At 44.8% G+C, this 21,678-nt stretch overlaps 2 protein-coding genes across 2 annotated transcripts in view; one reads left to right on the forward strand and one right to left on the reverse strand.

The window, feature by feature from the left end:
* CYFIP2 (cytoplasmic FMR1 interacting protein 2) overlaps nucleotides 1–21,678 on the forward strand; it is a 116,583-nt gene that overhangs the window by 59,835 nt on the left and 35,070 nt on the right. Inside the window, exons 18-22 of the mRNA XM_019653964.1 lie at nucleotides 760–836; nucleotides 3,068–3,176; nucleotides 5,000–5,119; nucleotides 10,471–10,670; nucleotides 12,280–12,367. Of these exons, the coding sequence (XP_019509509.1) occupies nucleotides 760–836; nucleotides 3,068–3,176; nucleotides 5,000–5,119; nucleotides 10,471–10,670; nucleotides 12,280–12,367 (594 nt within the window). The remainder of the gene's footprint in view (nucleotides 1–759; nucleotides 837–3,067; nucleotides 3,177–4,999; nucleotides 5,120–10,470; nucleotides 10,671–12,279; nucleotides 12,368–21,678) is intronic.
* FNDC9 (fibronectin type III domain containing 9) lies at nucleotides 12,494–17,549 on the reverse strand. Its single transcript, XM_019653983.1, has 2 exons — nucleotides 17,111–17,549; nucleotides 12,494–15,092 (listed from the first exon to the last, which is right to left on the reverse strand). Exon 2 carries the CDS (start codon nucleotides 15,083–15,085, stop codon nucleotides 14,420–14,422), a length of 666 nt encoding a protein of 221 aa, XP_019509528.1. The 5' UTR covers nucleotides 15,086–15,092; nucleotides 17,111–17,549; the 3' UTR covers nucleotides 12,494–14,419.

Here is a 21,678-nt window from a genome sequence, read left to right on the forward strand (position 1 = left end):
AAAATAAAAGACATGAAAGCTCTTCGCATAAAGAGTTAACCTTGTAGAGCTGAGAATTTGGTGAGAAAGGAATCAAAGATCAACAACCACCTACATAGGATCCATTTCCTTTGAAGTCAAACTGCTAACCTGCTTCTACCACAGCCCCACCTCATGCCAGCCCCAACTCAGTCATTTCCTGCTCCTGCCCTGTCAGAAGACTGGGGTTTGATCATCTGTGTCTGATGTGAACTTTCTTCTCACCCAAGTATCACAGCCTGACACCCATGTGATGAAACACTAAAATGGCAAGGCAGTTCATTAAAAACCAAAGATGTTTAAGCAATATATTTTTTAAGGTTGTAAAATTTCTAATGACCGTCACGTCTTTATTTGCAAAGCAAGGTAAAGGAAAGTGGAAGGAAAAGTCAAGAAAGTCTAGCATGAGAGGTGGTTGGGGAGGCTGATATGGGTAATTACAGAACATGGAGACCTATCTGTTGTGTTCCCCCTGGGCAGGTCCCTTGTAACAGCGAGGAGAGGACCAGCATTCTTCAACAGCTTTTTGCCTTTTCTGTGCCTCACTGAGGACCTTGAGGGCAAGGGACCAGACTTCCCAAACGTTCTTGGCCATAGACTCTCCTTTTTTTTCTCCTTCAAAGCATCTTCCCCCACAATACACTTTGAGTGGTCCTTCCCAACTGCCCTTTTTGAGTTGCCTAAGTTCCTGTGATAAAGCTGGACAGACACCGCTGATATTCCCTGCTTCCTCTTCACCAGGTGAACCTGTGTTTTGATCAGTTTGTCTACAAGCTGGCAGACCAGATCTTTGCTTACTACAAAGCCATGGCCGGCAGGTATGAGAGCACAAGTTTTCTGTTATAAAACCTCCCTCCTTTAGCACCTAAGGAAATCTGGTGGTTACATGGGCCTGGACTTAATGTTAGAATATAGGAGAAAGTAAAATAGACAGATATGGTGCTGGACCTCCCGGAGCTGAGAGTCCGGGGGGGAAGACTGACATTAATAAAAACTGATGAATGCACAGTGACAAGGGAGGTTACGTATGCCCTGTAAAGGAAAAGTTCATGGGAATATGGGAATATATGACAGTTAAACCTGAACTAGTCCTTGGGGTGGGGAACTAGAAAGGCTATCCTGAGAAAGTAACATTTGAGTTCATATCTGAAATTGATAGGAGTTAAGCAAAAGTAGGTGAAAGGTGGGACAGGAAATTGTAGGCAAAAGGCTCTATTTGTGCAAAGTCCCTGTGGCAGAAGTATAATAATAATGATAGCATGCCAGATACCCCATAATGTCACTTATAGGTAGAATCTGAGAAACAAAACAATAACAGAAACAGATTCATAGACACAGAAAAAAATTGATGGTTGCCAGAGGGGAGGGGATGGGGGAGTGGAAAGTGTGAAGTTTTAAGTAGAGGTGCAAACTTCCAGTTATAAAATAAATAAGCCATTGAGATGTAGTGTACAGCATAGGGAATATAGTCAATAATAGTGTAATAACTTTGTACAACGACAGGTAGTTACTAGACTTACCATGATGATCATAACATTAGGAATATAAATGTCAAATCCTATGTTGTATACCTGAAACTAATATGTTATATGTATTGAAAAGTTCAATAATAATAATGGTAATAATAATAATAGGCCTATTTCTTAGGACTGTTGAGAAGATTAACGTGATTAGTACATGTAAATGTCTCATTCACAGACCACAAGAGGGGGCAGGCTTCCTGACAAAGCTAGAGAGGTTGGAAGCATTAGAGAAAACACAGGATGGAAAGAATGATCTGTATCTGTGGTGTCCATTAGAAATATAATGCAGTTATGAATGTGAGCCACAAGTGTAATTTTTTAAATTTTAGCAACCATGTTTTAAAAAGGAAAAACAAACAGGTAAAATTAATTTTAATATATTTTAATGTAGTCCAATATACCTGGAAATACTATAAACAACATGTAAGAATTAAAAATTATTAAAGAGATAGTTTTCATCTTTTTCTGAGTCTCCAAAACCTAGCATGTATTTTACACTTATAGTACATCTCAGCTTGGACGCACCATGTTTCAGGCGGTGCCTCGGTAGGTTCCTGAGGCTGGTGGCTGCCACCTATTACTGGAGAGTGTAGATTTTTAGATTATGTCACATTCCTGCCGAAAACCTTTTAATGACTTCCAATTACATCTAGAAAACATCTAACCTCTTTACTGTGGCTTACGTAGTTCTACATATCTGGCCCCTCGACTAACTTTATAAATTCATTTTTGCACCACGATCTCCAGCATGCCCGGCCCTTTATCCACACTGGCCATCTTTCCTTTTCTCAAACATTCCAAGATAATTGTGCATGAGGTATTTCTTCCATTTCTCCCAGATCTTTCCATTTTTAGCATTTAGGTCTCTGTCCAACAAAACCTCTCTAGAGAGCTAACGCCAAATGGTCCTGTTTGGTTATTTGCAGAGCACTTATTACTCTGCAATTTGTGCCTCAGTGTGAAAGATAATAATGGTATACCTAACTAGTAGGGTTGTTGTGAGATTTAAAATGCGTGTTTTATGTGCCTGTGTATTGTGGGTGGGGCTACACCTAATAATAAATACTATGCAGATGTTTACTATTTGATATTTTATTCCTCTGCTTATTTATTTAGTATCAGCCTGTCTTTACTAGAATATAGGCTTCATGAGGACGGGAACTTTGTACCCCTAGTAGTTAAAATGTTTTCTATTGGAAACTTTTGTGGGATTTTTGGTAAATGAATAAAAGAAGAGAGCAGATCAGCTTCTCTCTTGCCTGTCTTTAACTTAGAAATTCTATTTCACATGGTTAACTCTTGGGGTTGCAAAGAAATTTGAAGAACTTTGCTCTCGAACAGAAAAAAAAAATATATATATATATGTATAGATAGATAGATAGATAGATGGATAGATATTTAAAATACATAAGATAGTGTTTCATGGGCAGACGCTGTGGTCTGTTTTAGATCGTAGGTGTGGCTGGGCAATTGCAAACCACTCACTGTCATGTTTGCTGGTCTTATTTGACTTTTATCCCTTCCAGTGTCTTGTTGGATAAACGTTTTAGAGCTGAATGTAAGAACTATGGAGTCATCATTCCATACCCGCCGTCCAACCGCTATGAAACGCTGCTGAAGCAGAGACATGTCCAGGTAATGGTGACAGAAAGCCACAGTGGAACGGGCTGGAGAGAATAACTGTGAGATCAGAAGCCAGGACGGCGTACTGTCTGCCCTGCGTATTGCCCCGTCTGGACTTCTGAGCGTAGGTGTAACAGCCCCAGAATCTTACAAACAATAAAAAGGCCTCAGACTTCTCATCCCATCTGCAGCTCACCTCTGGGGAGCTGTGGTCACCAGCGCCTTTGTCTTCCCATCATAAGCTGCAGCCTGTTTCCTTCAGTGGGGACCGCAGCTCTGAAATGGGTCAGCCTGTCCCTGAAGAGGGCTCGAATGCTGGCCTAAGTGAAGGAGAGCTGTGAGCCTTTTGAAATGAAGCATGTCAGCTACGTCCAGCGTAGAAATGATGATTTGTTTTTTTGGAGTTGCTTTCTGTTAACCTTTGACCCCCAGAGGTAGAAGAATGCCGGTAGCTCAACATCTCTGCTTAAAAATGTTAACCAGAGCCGGGCAGACAAAGTGAGATGCGCCAGCAGCCTCTGCACCCTGCTCCTAAGCCCTGTGGTCAGCCACGCGGTGGAGAAATGGCCTCTATGCTGCGACCTCTGCCTGCTTATTATGTGGTCCATGGTGCTTGTGGAGAAGATGCAGGTGAAGGAGGGGCAGAGCCTCCACTGAGAAGATGCCCTAGAGGAATAGGAAAGGGGCACCTCGGAAACCTTGGACATTCTCATTGCTATGAGAAATCCAAGGGAAGTGGAGACTTGTAAGAACCTTTTTATCTCAGCCAACAGCAGGAGCTCAGTGCTTTTACCTTTGGCCTCTCAGAAAGTTCTGGCTGTCAGTTACCGATGCAGCCGGAATTAGCCACAGGATATTAAATACTGAGGGTTTTATGTGTGCATGAGATAGCTATAAGGGGCCTTAGTCAGTGGTAGAAATGTTACCCAAAAAGACAAGTAGAAAAAAATAAAACAGTTAAGAATAATCCTTGGACACCTAGCAAAGTGCAGTGCACACAGTAGGTGCTCAATAAATGTTTACTGCTGTCTATGTAGCACCCACGATAATGCCCATGTGTACCCCGGTGGAAATTATCATAAGCTGTATTTTCCATCCTGTAACCAGTGCTTCATCCTCCTGCTTTAAAATTATCCCCATGAAGTTACCCAGTAGGCCGTTACTGAGGGGGCTGCTCTTCCCAGGGGACTGTGAAGATCCTCAGGGCTAAACTTAGGATGTCAGCATTGCACGGGATGCCAGAGCCTGTCCTGAGCCTCTTCCTGTGATTCTGAATGAATCGTATTTTCCCTCAATGGTTTATATTTCAAAACTACAGGAAAGTGGAAAGAATAATACAGTGAACACATATGTACTCCACAAATTTATGATTATTAATGTTTTACCACATTTGCTGCACTTTCTTTTTCTCATGTATATGTTTTTTCTCTTACAAATACAGTAAATATAGTGTAAATGTATTTTAGTATACATAAATCATATATAAATATATAAGTATATAAATAATGTATTAAAATATATATTTTTAAGATATATGCTTTTTTTTCTTAGCCATTTGAGAGTAAGTTGCAGACATCATGACACTTCACTCCTGAATACCTGAGTGTGTATCTCCCAAGAACAGGGACATTCTCTCATAATCAAAATAGAATTGCCATACTCAGGAAATTTGACAATATTGTTTTCTACAGAGTCCCCATTTGTCTCAGTAATGTCCTTTTATACTTTCAACCCAATTTCCTATCAGTGCATTGCATTTAGTTGTCATATGTCTGTGCAAACCTTAAGTAACTTCTCTCTCTCTCTCTCTCTCTCTCTCTCTCTCTTCCACGCAGCTCTTGGGTAGATCAATTGACTTGAACAGGCTCATTACCCAGCGCATCTCTGCTGCCATGTATAAATCCTTGGACCAGGCTATCAGCCGCTTTGAGAGTGAGGACCTGACCTCCATTGTGGTAAGAGACTGGGGCCCGTGGGACTTGCATTCTGGGATTCCTCTGATAGGAGCCTAGCTGGGGGTTGTTGGGAGACTAGTACTAGGCTAGTTAAAGAGAAGCAGTATGTCTCTCCTATCGGAATGGAACAGAAAAATAAGGATCTTGAAATGTCTTGAGATGGCCAACCTTGGGGCACAGCTAGCTGCTTGTCTTCAGGATTGTACAGCTCTGAGCTAGGGGTGAGTGTTCCTGTGAAGCTAGGGAGGCATGGGTGTGCAGTCGTACAGGCCTGGAAGGGCTCTGTGCTTGGTTTAATGCTCGGCAGTCACCATCTTGAAATTCTTAATAATTTTATAACAAGGGGCCCCGCATTTCCATTTTGCCCTGGGACCTGCAAATTATAGAGTTGGTCCTAACACACAAGCATGCAATAGGCCTGCTTCCTTCTCCTATAAAACAGCAATTTGAACTTCTCTCTGATAATTCTCTCTAAGAAGTAGAATCAACTTGATTGATCAGTCTTTAAGTAAATCAAAGGAAGACTTTAATGCTTTGAAAAGCAGATGAATGGAAGGAATGAGGGAAATAGAAAATCATCAGTCATCGTTAGGTCACGACAGTAATAATTGCTGCTGGCAAGACCCAGCAATGGGTGCCACAATTAATTAGCGGGCAGGACTTTGAGAAGAATATATTATGATTCCTCTATTATGAGAGTCCTAGAGTAGCCAAATTCATAGAGACAGAAAGTGGAATGGTGAGTACAGAGGAATTGAGAGTTAGTATTTAATGGGTACAGGGTTTCCACTGAGGAAGATTAAGAATTTCTGGAGATAGAATGTAATGATGGCTGCACAACTAGTGAAAGCATTTACTGCCACAGAACTGTGTATTTTAAAATGGTAAATTTAGTGTTATGTGTATTTTCCCCACAATAAAAAATTACTAAAATAAGAGCTTGGAGGAGAAACAAGATACTTGCATAGCCTCACACAATCTTCTTCAAGGTATTTATTAACTCCGAAGGGAAGAATAGTAACTTCACAATGGGGAAACCTTGCAGACACCATCTTAACCAAGTATCAAAGGTTAATTTCACCAATAATAAAAGACTCATGTATCCCCTGATATGTATTCTTCTGTGGTATTCTTGCCAAAATACATAATCTCAACCTAATTATGAGAAAATCGCACATAAACCCAAATCAAATGACATTCAAAAAAAAAAAGTGAACAATCCTTTTCAAAAAGCATCCGGCTCATGAAAGACAAAGAAAAGCTAAAAACTGCTAGAGATTGGAGAAGACTAGCAGACATGACAACTAAATGCAATGTGGGATCCTGGATTGAAAGCTAGAACAGAAAAAAAGGACCTTTGTGGAAAAACTGGTGAAATTTGAATAAGGTTTTTCATCAAGTTAATAATACCAGTACCACTGTTAAGTTCCTACTTTTGATAACTATTCTGTGGTTATCTAAGATGCTAATATTGGTTAAACTGAGTCAAGGATGTGTAGGAATTCTGCTGTTCTCACTTTTGTGTAAGTCTAAAATTATTTCAAAATTAAAGTTCTTTTATTTTTCAGTGGACACAGTATTTACAAAAAAAAAAAAAAATTGACGAAGAACTAGGTCTCTAGAGTCAGAAAGACCTGAAGTCCCAGTCCTGGTCCTGCCACTTACTAGCCCCATGATCTTGGGCAAGTTACCTTCTATAAGCCTGTTTTCTCATCTACGCAATGAAGGAAATATTAGAATTCACCGCAGAGTGTTGTCATAAGGATGAAATGAGATTACTGTCTGGAAAAAGCTTTGCGTAGTTCCTTGCACTTAATAAATAATAACTTAGGGGAAAAAAAAGATGAGAGGAACATGGAAATTTGGGGCTGCAATGAAACATTCTCAGGGCAAATTTTCAGCAACATTTAGTGAGAGAACTTGATCTAACTGCCTCCCTGAGACCTGGGTCACTTTAAGAGACTATAATATAGTACATGTTCTTCTGGGAGATCTAGTTTATGGAATAAATTTTTCTTTGTTTATGCCAAACTGTGAGCAGTGATGATGTCCAAGGGGTGGGATTTTTATTTTCATCTTTTTGTTTGTTAATCTGTATCTTCTAGTTTTTCAGTAATGAATGAACATATCTTAGGAACAAACAGGTTTGAGGTGTGCGTGGGTGTCCATGGCCTCTCCCCACCCCACCCCTTCAAAGGCACTGAATGTTCTCTTAGCTGAGAACAAAATCAAAACAAGCAGTAAAAGCCCTTCTCAGGTGAGGACAGGGGCCCCAGGAGAGTAACCACTTCCTGTGAAGCCCTTGAAGAGGAGACCTCAGGGGTGCTCCCTCCGGTGGGGTCAGGAGGTTCCCACTCACCCTAGCTGAGAAACTACTGCCTCCTCTGAGAAACAAACCAAGGCATGTGCTCCCCTCAGCCCTTCCCTCCGCCTTAGCAACGCCAGTCTGAGACGGGGAAGCAGCTTGATGCCGAGTTGGGAGGGTTGCAGCGATTTCTTGTCAATCACCTTCCTCTTACCCAGCTGAGCAAATACACGTAGATTCTCCGAAAGATCTGGTGCTCAAGTTGAGAGCTGGCAGCCTGCAGGCTGTGTTTTCTTTAGGCTGCAGAGTATTTGAACATTTGAGCCAACATTTAACATTTGGAAGAATTCTAGTAAAACAGCAGAAGCTCTGGCAGCACCAGACCAGCCTTCCTAGATGGCAACAATTGCCTAGAAATGACTAGACATCCCCGTCAGCTGGGTTGTGCTGTCTTTGGTTTGCTGCTAGCCCCACTAGCTCACCTCATCGTGTCTGACCTACCAGGCCTCCTTGAACATGAGCGTGAGAGCCTGGTCTTCTCACCTACCTGGGGCCACAGAGCTGGTTAACAGTCGCATGTGGCTGACACTCAAGTGTTCTGGTTGCCTTTGAAGAGCTCTTGGCACTGCTTCACAGAAGTTACCTATATGGGTTATTTCCTCAGTAAATCCACTTTGCTGTACAATGCTGATGTCCTTTCAGGAGGGACCCGAACCCCTCATGTGGCCTTTCAAACCCTCTGCCTCCCACAGGCAAGGGCCCTCCTGATGGGAAGGCCTGAAGAACACGGCTGATGCAAAACCGCAGAGTGGATTACATAACAAAGAAACAGCCCTGTACTGATGCATGGCAGGAGAAGTGGACCTACATTTTCAGCAGCCCCATATCAACAGAGTTGAGAACACTCCTTTTAGCTCCCGTGTAAACACTGACACGCATTCATGAGACTGTTAAAAAGCACAGAACATTAGAACAGAAATCGTTCCCCGCTTTCTCATCTGCAGTTATCTTCCCAGTAACAGGGTGATTCAGTGATCTTAGAAATAAACTCATTAGCGTTTATTCCTTTTATCATTTTTTTTTTTTTTGCCCATCCTAAGTGAATGGGAAGAAAGATACAGTCCAGCTAGCGAGCCCCCCAAGGGACGGAAGCAGAGAGCTGATTCTGTATTTCTGTCCTTCATTGACTTTATGGGGCATGACGACTGGAATCTTGTTCTTCCGGTTGCTATTCCAGAATGGAAACCCAGATGACCTTCTCTTAAAAAATGGCAGCATCTGCCATTGCTAAGCCCTATCCCGAAGTGGCAACACTCAGATGAGTTAATAGAAGCTCAGCCTTTCTCTGGGCAAGGGCTTCCCAGTTGGCCACAGACTACCCAACCCCAAGACCCTCTCCCACCCAGCCTGTCTCACCTAACCGCCTGGCCCCTGCAGCCATTTAAGTTTTCCAAGCTTTGATCCACTTCTATACCCCCAATTTCGAGCCCCAGAATCTGAGTTTTAGAACAGCAAAGCTCCAAGATTAGAAGCAAGACCTGGGGCCTGTATCCAACCACACTCTGGACCCCAACCAGGGTTAGGGGACCTGGTGGCTGATGAGAACACAATTGAATGCCTGGCATGGGGTTGCTTCCTAGGACTGGAGACAGCTGGGCCTCTGGCCATCCCACCTCCTCGCCATGCTCTGGTAGACTGCCCTTCCTATGTTCTTTTTGTTTCTATGTTGTAAAACCGTCTTGACTTTTCAAAGGGCTTTCTCAGCAGTTGTTTCCTTATTCCTTAGCTGTGTCACGGGGGCCACACGTGGAGTCAGCAGACCTGAATCAATGTCCTCAGTCCTGTTGTAGGTGTTCTCTGTGAATCTGGGCAGCTTGCTTACTCCGCCGAGTCTCAGCTTTCCCCTCAACAAAACAGGGACAGTTGTCCCATCTCAAAAGCCAGCTGAAACAGAACAGCATGGGAGTGTCCTAAAGCAGCACCAAGAGGGCTGCGTTGTCTCTGCTGGAGCATGTGCTTTGGTTCTTTTTGATAGCAATGTGATGAGGGACTAAAGCCAGCCCAGAGGGTTTCACTCCCTTTTTACTTCCCAGCAAATGCAGTGTCCTGTTGTGTCTGGATAGTATCCACTCTGCTCCCGTTCTCTGCCGAAAGGTGGGATTCCAACAATGAGGGTCCACAGCTCACTCAGGTCCCTGGTCATTGTGGGTAGATGGCAGACTGTGTGTCCATGGCTTGCAGCTGCATCTCTGCCCATGTGACTAACTCCTGTATGACTGAGAGCCTACAGTCCAAGGGAGGGGACATTTTGCCCCCAGCTATTTAAAAACTTCCCATAGGTGTTACATGGTGGTGAAGAAGGAAACGTTGGGGCCCAACTTCCTGGATTTCAAGCCAAGTTACTTAACTTCTCAAAGCCTCAATTTCTATATGTGGAAAGCAAGGACAGCAAGTAATATTGACTTTATAGGGTTTTTTTGAGCATGGAATGAGTTAACACATATAAAGTGCTTAAAATACTGCTTGGCACATATTAGGTTGAACCATACAAAGTTACTAATATTCGGTGGTGTTTACCCTAAAAAAATTAGTAGTCTCATGTGGTTTGACCTAATAGCACCTGGTAGGGGGTAATGACTCTAATGGTTGCTTTCTGCAGGGCAGAGATATAGCCTCTGGTGATAGCCAGTCATAGCTTTGTTGTACTTAATTGTGGCGCTGAGGGACAAGCTTTCTCTCACACTATGGAAGCTGGAAAGCAAGGAGGCATGTTTTCTTCCCAAAGGGGTGCAGGCAGGGGATGTGCACATGGTCAGTGGTCCCCTCCCCGGGGCAGGCATGCAGCCTCTCTCAGCAATTCCTTCCACTCCTCAGAAGAAAGGAATATTGTCACGTGCCACTGCGGGGTCCCAGTCCCCATGTTGGCAGTTTGGAGATTATTGGAGAGGCTCCTGACCGTATGACAGGCATCGGTAAGATAAAGTGGTACATGCTTGTGAGATGTGTGTGTGAGTCCTCAGCAGCTGTGGGTTCTCTGTCTGGCCAGGAGCTGGAGTGGCTGCTAGAGATCAACCGACTCACGCACCGGCTGCTGTGTAAGCACATGACCCTGGACAGCTTCGACGCCATGTTCCGGGAAGCCAATCACAACGTGTCTGCCCCCTATGGCCGCATCACCCTGCATGTTTTCTGGGAGCTGAACTTTGACTTCCTCCCCAACTACTGCTACAATGGGTCCACCAACCGGTAAGGGAATCCCTGTGCAGAGGGGTCTGGGGTGGGTGGGGCAGGGAGTAGCCAGCTGCCTCCTCCAAACTCGGATCAGCATGGTTGTCAGTTTGTTCCTGCAACAGGCGTCTCAAGAGCCCCTCTTGGGTGCAGGCTCTGAGCTGGAGGCAGGGTTGCCAAGGCGAGCCAGCAGACACCTTCCTGCCTCTTGGAGCCTTCAGGCTAAAGGAGGACGCAGGTGATCAAACAATCGCATGATAAATGTCCTGTGATAAGCAGTGGACTTGGAGATGGAAGAAAGCCCATATAGCCATGAGAGAGAGAACAGCACCACTTGACCCAGTCCGGGAAGTAATTCAAACCTCAAGAGAGGCATCGTCCTCTGAGGAAATATGCTTGAAGAGTGAGTAGGAATAAAAAGAGCAAAAAGGCAGGAGTAGAGTGTTCTAGGCAAAGTTTCAAAGGAGCTGAGAGTCTGGTGAGGGTGGAGCAGATGGGATAGGGAATGGTGCCACAAAAGACAGGGCAGGACCAGACCGTGCACTGCTCCACAGGCCACGTTAGGAGTGAGCATTTATGAACCTTGGGAGAATTTAAGGAAGGGGAGTAACACAATCAGATGGTGCTTTTATGAGGACGTCCACATGTGGGAATGCATGCATGCAAACAGGCATACATGTGCAGAGCACACACACATGCATGACAAAGTGGAACACATCTGCAAGATGCACACAGCCCTGGGCCAGGCACCAGGGTAGAAACAAAACCTAATCCCTTATTCCCACAGAGGTTAAAACCTGATGGAAGAGGTGAGATGTACTCACGTGCAAAACAAGTACATAAGGATGAGCAAAACTATAGGTCCTTCCATACCCTCAGGGCTGGTATTAAATAAATGTGTGTTGAACGAATGGAAGGACCTGGGAGGAATCCACACACGTAGCAAGATGCATCTCTGATTCTCTAGAGATTTGGGACTTTGGATTCTTTTGAGCACAAGTTTGCAAACCCTGGCCCACAAGCCACATCGTATCCCCAACTGTTTTTGTACAGCCCATGAGCTAAGAATTGTATTGACCTTTTTAATGGTTGAGGAGGAAATCCAAAGAAGAATTATAATTTGGTGACAACTGTAAATTACTCAAAATTCATAAAGTTTTATTGGAACTCAGCCACGTTCATTTGTCTACTATTGTTTATGGGTGCTTTCATGCTACCAGTAGAAGCTGAGTGATTGTGACAGAGACCATCTGGCTGGCAAAGCTGAAAATATTTGCTATGTAGGCCTTTACAGAAAGAGTGTGCAGAAATCTGCTCTCGAGAAAGCAAATGGGTTGGAGAGAGAGGTGGGGCCCTGGGGAAGGCCCTTGTCAGGCTCAGCCCACTCTCACTTTCTAGCCATACGCCCTGAGTCGAGCTTGTGAACCTGGGTTACAGGTTTCCCATCCATGGAAAGGGCATAGTAGTTGAATCGGAGTAGGTCAGAGGAGGTTAGTACCTTAATCGGTAACCACTTAAGAAACCGTGTCATTGCACCTGATCAGGAAGGGTTCTCACTATATTGTGTCTCCTGAAGAAGAATATTAGGACCCAGCTAACCCCTGTCCCATTTATTTTCTTTTGCTAGTTTTGTCCGAACTGCCATTCCTTTCACTCAAGAACCGCAAAGAGATAAACCCGCCAACGTCCAGCCTTATTACCTCTATGGGTCCAAGGTGAGTCGTCTTGCCTGTGTCCTTCTAAGAGGGCTAGCGAACAAAAGCAAATAGAAAAGTGTTCCCTAAATCAGAAAAGCAAGAAAGTGTAGAGATAATGAGGCAATAGAGAGATGCAGGCGGAAATGACTGTGAGTATATTTATCTTTATTTGTTCACAACTAGCAAGGATGGGGGTGAACTCAGACCAGGGGCTGGATCCTGTGCAAGAACTGTTGGGGGAAGGTGAGCCGGGAAGTAGGTGCATGGGGCTTCTCGTGGTGGCATTCCATCTTCTGCTTCTCAGTTGGTTCATTGCGGTATTGTCCTGTCAGTCTGGGATTCGTGCTTCATAAATACATATGAGGGCTTTGCAGGCAGGAAGCAGTTGAGAAGTCGAAGGTTGGAAGGAAATCCAGTGGACTGGAGCTAGAGCTGAGAGACAGGTCTTCTGCCTCTTCGCTGCTTTGTTCACATGGACACATCCTGACATTAACTAAACATCCCAAACGGTACCCTGTTCTAGACCGTCAGTCCTCTGCCATTTATTAAACGGACATTTATTAAGCACTATAGGCCAGACACTGGGCTAGATTTTACATGCTGGGGATATAGTAGCGATAAAAAACAGACATCATCTCTGCCCCCTCCTCAAGGTCCATTTCCATACCCATGGTGGCAACAGGGGGAACAACGTTCACAAAAGTCTCACCAACACCGCGACATATGTAGGTGATTCACTACTTACCCTGGGGTTTTTTATGGGAGGACTAAAAAAATGCCACTGAAAGGGTGAAATGTGTCAACAACCACCCAAAAAAAGCTAACATTTTTCTTTCTGATGGAATAAAGATGTCTACCTTTGACCCCATTTTCAAAAGTAATCACAGATGGACTTAGAAAAGGAACTAACCAGATAAATATAGCATTGTTAGAAAAGGTACTCCTGTAAGGCAGCGAGCCCTAGATTGGGATGTGCGATGAGCCAAGATGAGCCCCACCAGTTGGGCCTGAAGGTGGGGCTTAGAAGGTCTTAGGATGATGCTGGGACAGTGCAGGTATCTTCTCTAGGACAGCCCGTCTGGTCCAGGCAATGTTCTCAAATCAGGGGACGCTTACAGACAGCATCTTAGATAGTTCACAGACATGGCATTAATACGAGGGACTCACAAAGTAAAAACACCTCCTTTTTCAATTCTCTTTCAAACCATGTGGAATATATCCAGGAGAAAGACTTATGTTGGTGCTAATATGTCTTTAATACCTCTCCAACTCTTGCTAATCTCCCTTGTTATCAAAGATAAGAAAGCAGGCCTTAAGCTCCGAGTCTTTAGAAGGCAGTGGTATCTGAGTCAAATTTAATATTACTTTGTTTTCAATCTTATTATTCCTATGTCTGTTCCCTTCCATTTATTAACAGGAGGGTGCTGGTTTTCATTTTTGGAGTAATATAAGGCTATCTTTTAAAATAAGCTTAAGTTTAAAAAATGAGTCAATTCAAAGAAGATATATTGTTAGTAATAGTAAACATAGTCTATGGTTTAAAAAAAAAAAAAAGAATAAGGGGTACAAGTGGTATGTGATTGCCTGAAAGTTGAAAAATACTCTAGAGCAAGCCTTCTCACATCTTTCCAAAATAACTCCCCCAACAGCCAAGGAAATGACATCTGCTTCAGCTGATTGAAAGCATCACTCAAAGAGCCCAGCTACCACTCAGAAATGTCCTTGAAGTGTTGTGTTTTATTTAAGTCATGCAAATTTCACTTTCTACATCATAAAATGTTCATGTTTGTTTTAATAGTAAGACAATGTTTTTAACTCCTAATGTCCGTCCCCCCACCCCCAACGGACACTTCTAAGAGGCGCCATGTTTCTCCCTTGGCACACCATGGCGGGTATACGTCTTGCAGCTTGAGAAGCTTTGTCACAGGGCACTGGTCAAAGGCAGGTGATTCACAAGAGCACTGACATTTGAGGGGAGCCAAATGGGTAGTCTACAGACACATTTTTACAAAAGACCTACTGTGTGGAGGGCTTTAAGCTACATGATGCGTGCTGCCTCCTCCCCACCTCTCAGTCCCCAGAACGAGGCAGGATGGCATGTTGATCGCTACCCTCCTCCTGGAGGGCCTCCTGTTCGTCTTCAGCTTCAGCTTCCGGTTCTGCTCCAGCTCCGGAATCCTTGCGTGGCATTTCCACCAGGGGGAGCCCTTGCAGGTCTTCCTCCCTCTGACCAAGACTCGGGGCCTCCTCGGGCCATCTCACCAACCCATTGGCTTCCTCCATGTTGCCAGCTCTGTAAGACCAACGAGGCTCATGGCAGCGGACGCACCAGAACTGGAGGCAGATGAAAGCTAAGACGGCTGTGAAGCAGGCCAGCAGGATAGCCATCAGCACCCACAGGGAGATCTGCGGGTCTACCAGGGAGCTCCCCGCGGCCAGCGGACTCTTATCCAGCGTGTGGAACATGGTGCAGTAGTGCCTGTAGGGGAAGGCAATCTTCTTGCAGCTGATGCACAGAAAGTAGAGAGTGGAAGGGGTGAGGTGCTCCAGCACCACCGAGCTGATTGTTCGAGGCACTTTCTCCTCGTGGTGGAAGCTGTAGCGAAGATAGCCAGAGAAGATGCTGTTCCAGTTGGGCCTGTACATAATATGATAATAGTCCTCCAGGCAGGGCTCCGAGGATGACCAGGAAATGATGGCTCCCGTATAGGAAACGTTCCCAACCTCGATGTTCATCCTGATCCTGGAACCAGAATCAAAGTGAAAAGTGGCTTCCCCTTATTTTAGTATTTATTTTTGGTAATCATAACCACCATTGATTGAGCATTCAAGATGGAGACTAACATTGCACCCATTTTACAGACAAAGAAATGGAGGCCAAGAGGCGATGGTTCTCAGCTAGGCATAACTAAACAATGGCAGAAATTCAAATCAGGGCAATCTCTTGTCAAAGCTGGTGGTGGCTTTCAGAGCTAAAAAAAAAGATGCACTCACATCCCCTAGCCTCATCCTGCCCTGGCTCAGATCCTTTAAATATAACATTGTTCCTAATCCTTAAAAAAAAAAAAAGAAGAAGAAGAAAGGCTATAAAAGAAGAAATCAGGACAACCTCAGAGTCCCTGCATTAGTCACCACAGGTCTATGACCTCCAAGTCAAACAAATGTTTTACTTAACTATCCCTTCTGGACCTCCTGCATCTGTTCCAAGTGCCAAGAGCTCAGCCGTCTAGACCATTCTGCCCACTGCTGTTTTAGCGTCCCAGTTCTATTGCCCATGGCAGGAGGAGATTTGCTTCATCACTCATTGGCAGCTAATTCCGCCCCCCAAAGCTTCTGCTCTTGTTTTGTTTGTTTATTTTTTCAAAGCCAGGGCACCCAGGAGATTAGTTTCATAGGTCAAGAAATCAGAAATGCCAGCATAATTGCCACTACTTAATACTACTGGTACTATGAATGTTAATGGTAATAACCAACAGTTAGCCGGCAGTTGCTGTGTCACAAGTCATGCTAGGTTTCAACATACAATAATAAATTTGTTTATTCTCCATCATACCCTCTGAATTAGATCCCCATTTTATAGATGAGCAATCTGAGGTGACTCAGCTGATCAATTCGAGACTCCAAGCCACTCAATCCCTGGATTTTCAAATGCAAGGCTGCTGGGTTTAGTAATAGTAGGACATAACTGCACAATGACGTGCTGGTGTTAGGACCCATTGCTGTTTTTCCAGGCAAATCTAATGAGCCCTCTTCAGATTGCCAGTCCTTGAGCTTAGGTAAGAAAGCACCATCTTCAAGCTTTTTTGTTTTTGTTTTTCATTCAATTCCCCCTTGACTGACTTTCCCCTGATCTAAAATTCAGGGGCCGCCATATTCAACCCGAGTATGTTTACATGTAAGTCTCACCCAGCTCTGTTCTCTGCCCCTCCTCTCACAAGAAGCCCAGAAGGTTTTGTTTTAGATTGAAATGACATAGTAAAAAACATTCCATCAGATTTTAACCAGAATTGGATATTAAGCCAAGCTGATTTCTATTACGAGCTGCTCTTTCTCCTCCCTGCCTCCCTCCCACCTCTTGTTTTCATGCCAGTATTCCTAGAGGAAGTGAGCTGCAGAAAGACGCATAGTGTTGAGTGATTTATTAATCCTTGTTTTTCCTCTCTAAAGATGACAGTGAACTAAAATGCTCAGGAAGGGGGATAGTTCTTTTCTGTTTGGCTGGAAATTTCCTCCCAGAAAAATGGGACGTGAAAGGGACGAGGCAGGTGTGCTCAGATCCCTTCAGGGGAGGTCATTGCAAAGGAGACTGAAATTTGCACTCCCTCCATTGGTCTCCTCATACACACCCATCCACCCTACCCCAACACCCCACACATCCCTATAAATACACTTTGGCCCACCGTGAAAAGAGTTTAATTCCTTACTAATGATATAGGCAATGACCTTTGTAAATCCCTTTCATCAGGAGTCATCAGAAATCCCGTTTTTTGTCCCAGGTCTTTTCTCCTGTTTGCCTCAAATGCTGCTGGCTGTCTTTGCTGACTCTGTTCCCACCAGCAGACATTTTTAAGAGCTTTCTCTGTCAGAACGCTAGCAGCATCCTCAGCTTTGAGGAACAAATCAGTCTTCCTTCCTCTGCTGCTGTTTTGAAATTCCCCCCATTTGTAGCTATTCATATTACCATTGCCTGGCCCTCTTCCAAGTGGAGTGTGAAAGGAAAAGCCATTTCCATTTCCAAAAAGAGCCATTTATGCCCCTTACCTGGTGCTTGCCGAGGAGGATCTGGTTAAAGCGTAGCCGTCAGAGGCAGAGTGGACCCAAGCCTAGGGAATGGTGCCTTCTCTCCTCTGCTCTGGGCGCTCCTTGATGTCTCTCTCGCAGCCACCGTCTGAGTAATCCCACTGTCGCCCCAACGCTCACATTATTCATTTCTTCAGGTCAGCATCATTCACCATGGCAACCAGCAGGCATCTGTACGCACGATGCTTTCCGGGACCAGCCTGGAAAGGCTTTTGCCTAGTGAGAGGAGCTCTCGTGTATTTGAGAGGGGGGAAAGGCTGGCAATCTGCTGCAAACTGATTGTTCAAGTGGTACTAATTCTTCCAAAGCTCCTACATTTTCTAATTGGTTAGTTACCTGTTTGTTTGTTTTTGTTTTATGTTTTTTGCCCCACCTAGACCCTCTTTGGACAATGATTTCAAATGCAAAGATGCCCTTCTCAGTCATCCTACAACTAAAACAGTAATTTCATCTCCATCCCCTCCCACCCACCCCACCCCCACTGGCTGGAGTCTGTGGAACATAGAATGACAAGGCCCCATGCTGCGTCCAACTGGCTGGCATTTCAGCTCACAACCACCCCACCCCCACTCTCACCTCCTACCCCACCTCTTTATCCTCTTTTTATTCTGGTTTCCTGTGGCATTACTTAGGAATGTGACACTGGTCAATACTCTTATGCTCTGTGCCTCAATTCCATCATCTGTAAAGCTGTGGCTTGGGCTGGATCAAGTGGCAGATAGAAGACATAGTACTGCCCCTGTTCGGTCCTGAACCCCCGTCAGGCTTGCTAAGTCATCATGGTACTTGTGTTGGGTTGGTTTGTGAGTGCCCCCCACACCCTAAATGCAGGTCCATCCAGAACCTCAGAATGTGACCTTATTTGGAAATAAAGTCTTTATAAAATTAATTAGTGAAAGACCTCAAAAATGATCTTATGCTGGATTTAGAGAGAACCCTAAATCCAATGACTTGTCTCTTTATAAGAGAAAGGAGAGGGAAGTATATACACAGAGAGACACAGGGAAGACATGTGAAAACAGAGATTGGAGTGGTGCTACCACAGAGCAAGGAATGCTAGGCGTCCCCAGGAGCTGAAAGATGTAAGGAAGCGTTCTCCCCTAGAGCCTTCAGAGGGAGCGTGGCCCTGCCAGCACCTTGACTTCAGGCTTCTGGCCTCCAGAACTGTGAGAGATTAAATTTCTATTGTTTTAAGTCACCGCGTTTGTGGTAATTTGTTACAGCAGCCACGGGAAACTAATATACCACTCCTTCCAGTTGGGCCCAGAAACACAGCCTCGGAGTCCTTCCCAACACAAGCATCCCAAAAAGCTGCTCATCAGTCAGTTCATTGGAGGTGACACCAGAAATAGAACCTTTCCTATTCCTGGGCTGGATGGTCCCAAAGTTCCTTTTCTTTGAAGAATCCTGACCTTGCTTGCTTTCCCTTTGCCATTTGCCACAGAAGTATAGCCTCTGAGACCCCCACCCCTTCCTGTCCCCTTCAGCCTTAAAGGAATACATTGCCGCCATTCTCTTGGGGAGATCACAGGGCATGTCTGAAATAGAGAATAAAGTCCTGTCATCTTAAGCCACCAAGTTTGAGATCACTTGTTACAGCAGCCCTAGCCCAGATAGATTCAGACCTGAGTTATTTTACACAAATTGTGTGTTTTTAAAAGGCAGCTTTTTTTCTTCTTGGTTCTTGGCCAGAGTATCCAAGTGAACCCCTGAGGGTCTCCTCATGATTCATGTTCGTGATAATCAGAAAGTCACAAAGAGTTGCCTAGTGAGTCACAGACCCTCCCCTGGCTGAGGGTCTGTGTGAGGTGTGGAGTCGGAATGTCCAGTGTCCCCTGATTAGACGTGCTCTGTGGCTTTCCTGTGGCATTCTGTCCTCCCAGGGGCCTGTCTAAAATCTGCTGTCATGTCTGCTAATGGTGATGTCCCGCAGAGCACAAAAGTGTCCTCCCCACAGAAAAGCCCTCTCCACAGGAAAGCCAGTGTGGTAGTGTGCAGGTGCCTTTTGAAAAGGTTATTTTGAGGGGAATAAAAATACCAGAGTTAGGGAGCCTGTGGAGTGATGAGATAGAAGTCAAGCCTTTGCCACAGAAAATGGGGATTTATTTTTAATGCTCCTGGATGCTATTTGGAACACTGAGCTTTTTATTTCAGAAGTTGAGACACTCACAGAATGTGAGGCCTAGAAGTCCTCTGGCTTCAGATCCCCAGAGAGGGGATGGCATTCCTCAGGCCATGCCCCTGACTAGTGGCAGAGCCGGGAATGGAAACCAAGTCACAGACCAGGGCTCGTCTTACTCCTTTGGGCTATCACCCCAAAGGAGTAGCACCCAGGGGAGCCAGTGCAGCTCTTGGCGAATGAGATACATCATCTGGGGACACTTGCCTCAGGAGATCACACCCAGCCCAGCTCCCTCTCTCTGCGCCTTCAGGGAGGCCCCTCTGCAGTCTGTCCAAGTTGTAGCTGTGGGGTAGGTGGTCCCTGATTGGTTTATACTAGGGATGGATTACTGCCAGAGGAAATCAGCCAAGAGCGGGGTGTCTGTGCCCTTCCTGAAGGCGGCAGTAAAGGGACAGTGTGAAGGCTTACCTCAGTCCCAAAGCTGATTGGCACCGAGGGTTCAGAGTGCCAGCCCTGAAATCCCCAGGCTGGGTTCATATCCTGTCTGTGTGACCTAGGACACATTCCCTCACTTTCCTATGCCTTCATTAACTCTTCTGTAAAGGGCAAATCTCAGTAATACCTGCCTCCTAGTGTTCTTGTAGCAGTGAGATGAACTCGTGTCTGCATAGTGTTGGCTTAGGAATAGCAGCTATGATGATTAAGAAGAAAAGGTCAGTGGGTCAGAGCCATTTCCTGAGTTTATCATAGCTTCGTCCAGAGGCTGTATGAGCAAGGTTTGCACCCTTGTATGATGCTTCCTTCCCTTTTGTCTTAAAAAGCTTTTTAAAACAGTGTATATGCCTATTGCACATAAATTAAAGAATATAGAAACGTTCAAAGATGGCAGTCAAACTCATACAGCTCGAAATAACCATTGAGAACATTTTAGTGCATTTTACATGTGTTTTCTCATTGTATCCATGCAACAATCCTCTGAGATAGGCTCTCTTGTCACCACAGACACAAAAGTGAGCCTTGGAGAGGTTAATTAACTTGACCATTATTACACAGCGAGGCTGTGGCACAGCAATGTGCTAAGCCTAGGTCTGTTGGTCCTCAGAGCCAGAGCTCCTAGCTGTCCTCTGATGCACTGCTATTTAGCTTGTGCCGTTCTGCAGTCAACAATAGTGAACAGTAACCCTTTGCCTTGTGGTTTGCTTCTCCTGAGAGGTTGAGACAGGACTTCACAGCATAGTGGATTCCAGAATGATGGGAACAGGCAAGGACCTAAAAGACCTGAGAGAGAGCCCAGCCACCTGAATGTGGCTGACAGAAGCAAGGAAAACATCGAACACATTTGGAGAAATTCCGTCAATACATGTTTCATCTTCTGGAGTCAGGAATCTGGGGTCTAAGTACACGTGCGCAAGAGTAAGAGCTCTGTCACTTCCATTTAGGGGTGACGTTACATGGAAAAAACCTTTAACAACTGGTTCAGTAAACAAAATTAGTATACAAGTCAAAACTTTAAACATATAGTCTCTAAGTAAAGGAATTTATATGGAGTCTATCATACAAACTGCCTTCCAAGTGATATAGATGGTGGCACGAATCATTCATCAATTATACCAATAATTTCCCAATAAATTTTCAGTCTTTAGAAATTGTTGGTGTGGTTGTCACTAGCTAATCGATGACTCTGTCTGAGCCATGATTTGACCTCAGGGAAATTCATCAAATCCTGCAATACCTTCCCCTCTAAGGCATAGTCCTTAGGTGCTTTGCTACAGCAAGCTGGGTCCATCCCTGGATACCAGCTCTTCCCACGTGGCCTGACCAGGGGGGTCTGCCTCGGTCCCACTGACAACACCACCAGCCATGCCACCCGCTTTGCTGCCTCTACCCCCACTCTCGTGTCTGTGTGGTCCCACTCACAGGCTACATGACACGATCCAGCCACCATCCAGAAGAATTCTGTTACTTTGGCAATTGGTACATGTGGCAGGATATCATTTTGCTTTTCACCTCAGGCAAGTCACTTTACTTAAATGCCCCCCTTCTAAATGGGAATGATTGCACCTGCCTTACCTGGTGTAGTAAGCTGATAATGCAGCACCCCACCCCCACCCCTAATCCTGGAACCTGGAAATTTTACTTGGTTTGGAAAAAGGGCTTTAAAGAGGTGATTAAGTAAAGAGTCTTAAGATAGGAAGATCACCCTGGATTTTCAGAATGGGTTCTAAACGCCATCACAAATATATTTAGAAGACGAGGCAGAAGGAGGTTACACACATACAGAGGAGAAGAAATCTCAGCAGAGACATTTGAAGATGGGAGTGAGGCAGTCACAACCCAAGCAATGCTGGCTGCCACCAGAAGCTGGAAGATGCAAGAGACAAACTCTCCTCTAGAGCCTCTGGAAGAT

The sequence above is a fragment of the Hipposideros armiger genome, unplaced genomic scaffold (genome assembly GCF_001890085.2).
Source record: "Hipposideros armiger isolate ML-2016 unplaced genomic scaffold, ASM189008v1 scaffold_211, whole genome shotgun sequence".
Taxonomy (NCBI): domain Eukaryota; kingdom Metazoa; phylum Chordata; class Mammalia; order Chiroptera; family Hipposideridae; genus Hipposideros; species Hipposideros armiger.

What these genes read in the sequence shown, in the direction of transcription:
- FNDC9 (XM_019653983.1), bottom strand. Translation starts at nt 15,085, where the DNA reads ATGAACATCGAGGTTGGGAACGTTTCCTATACGGGAGCCATCATTTCC.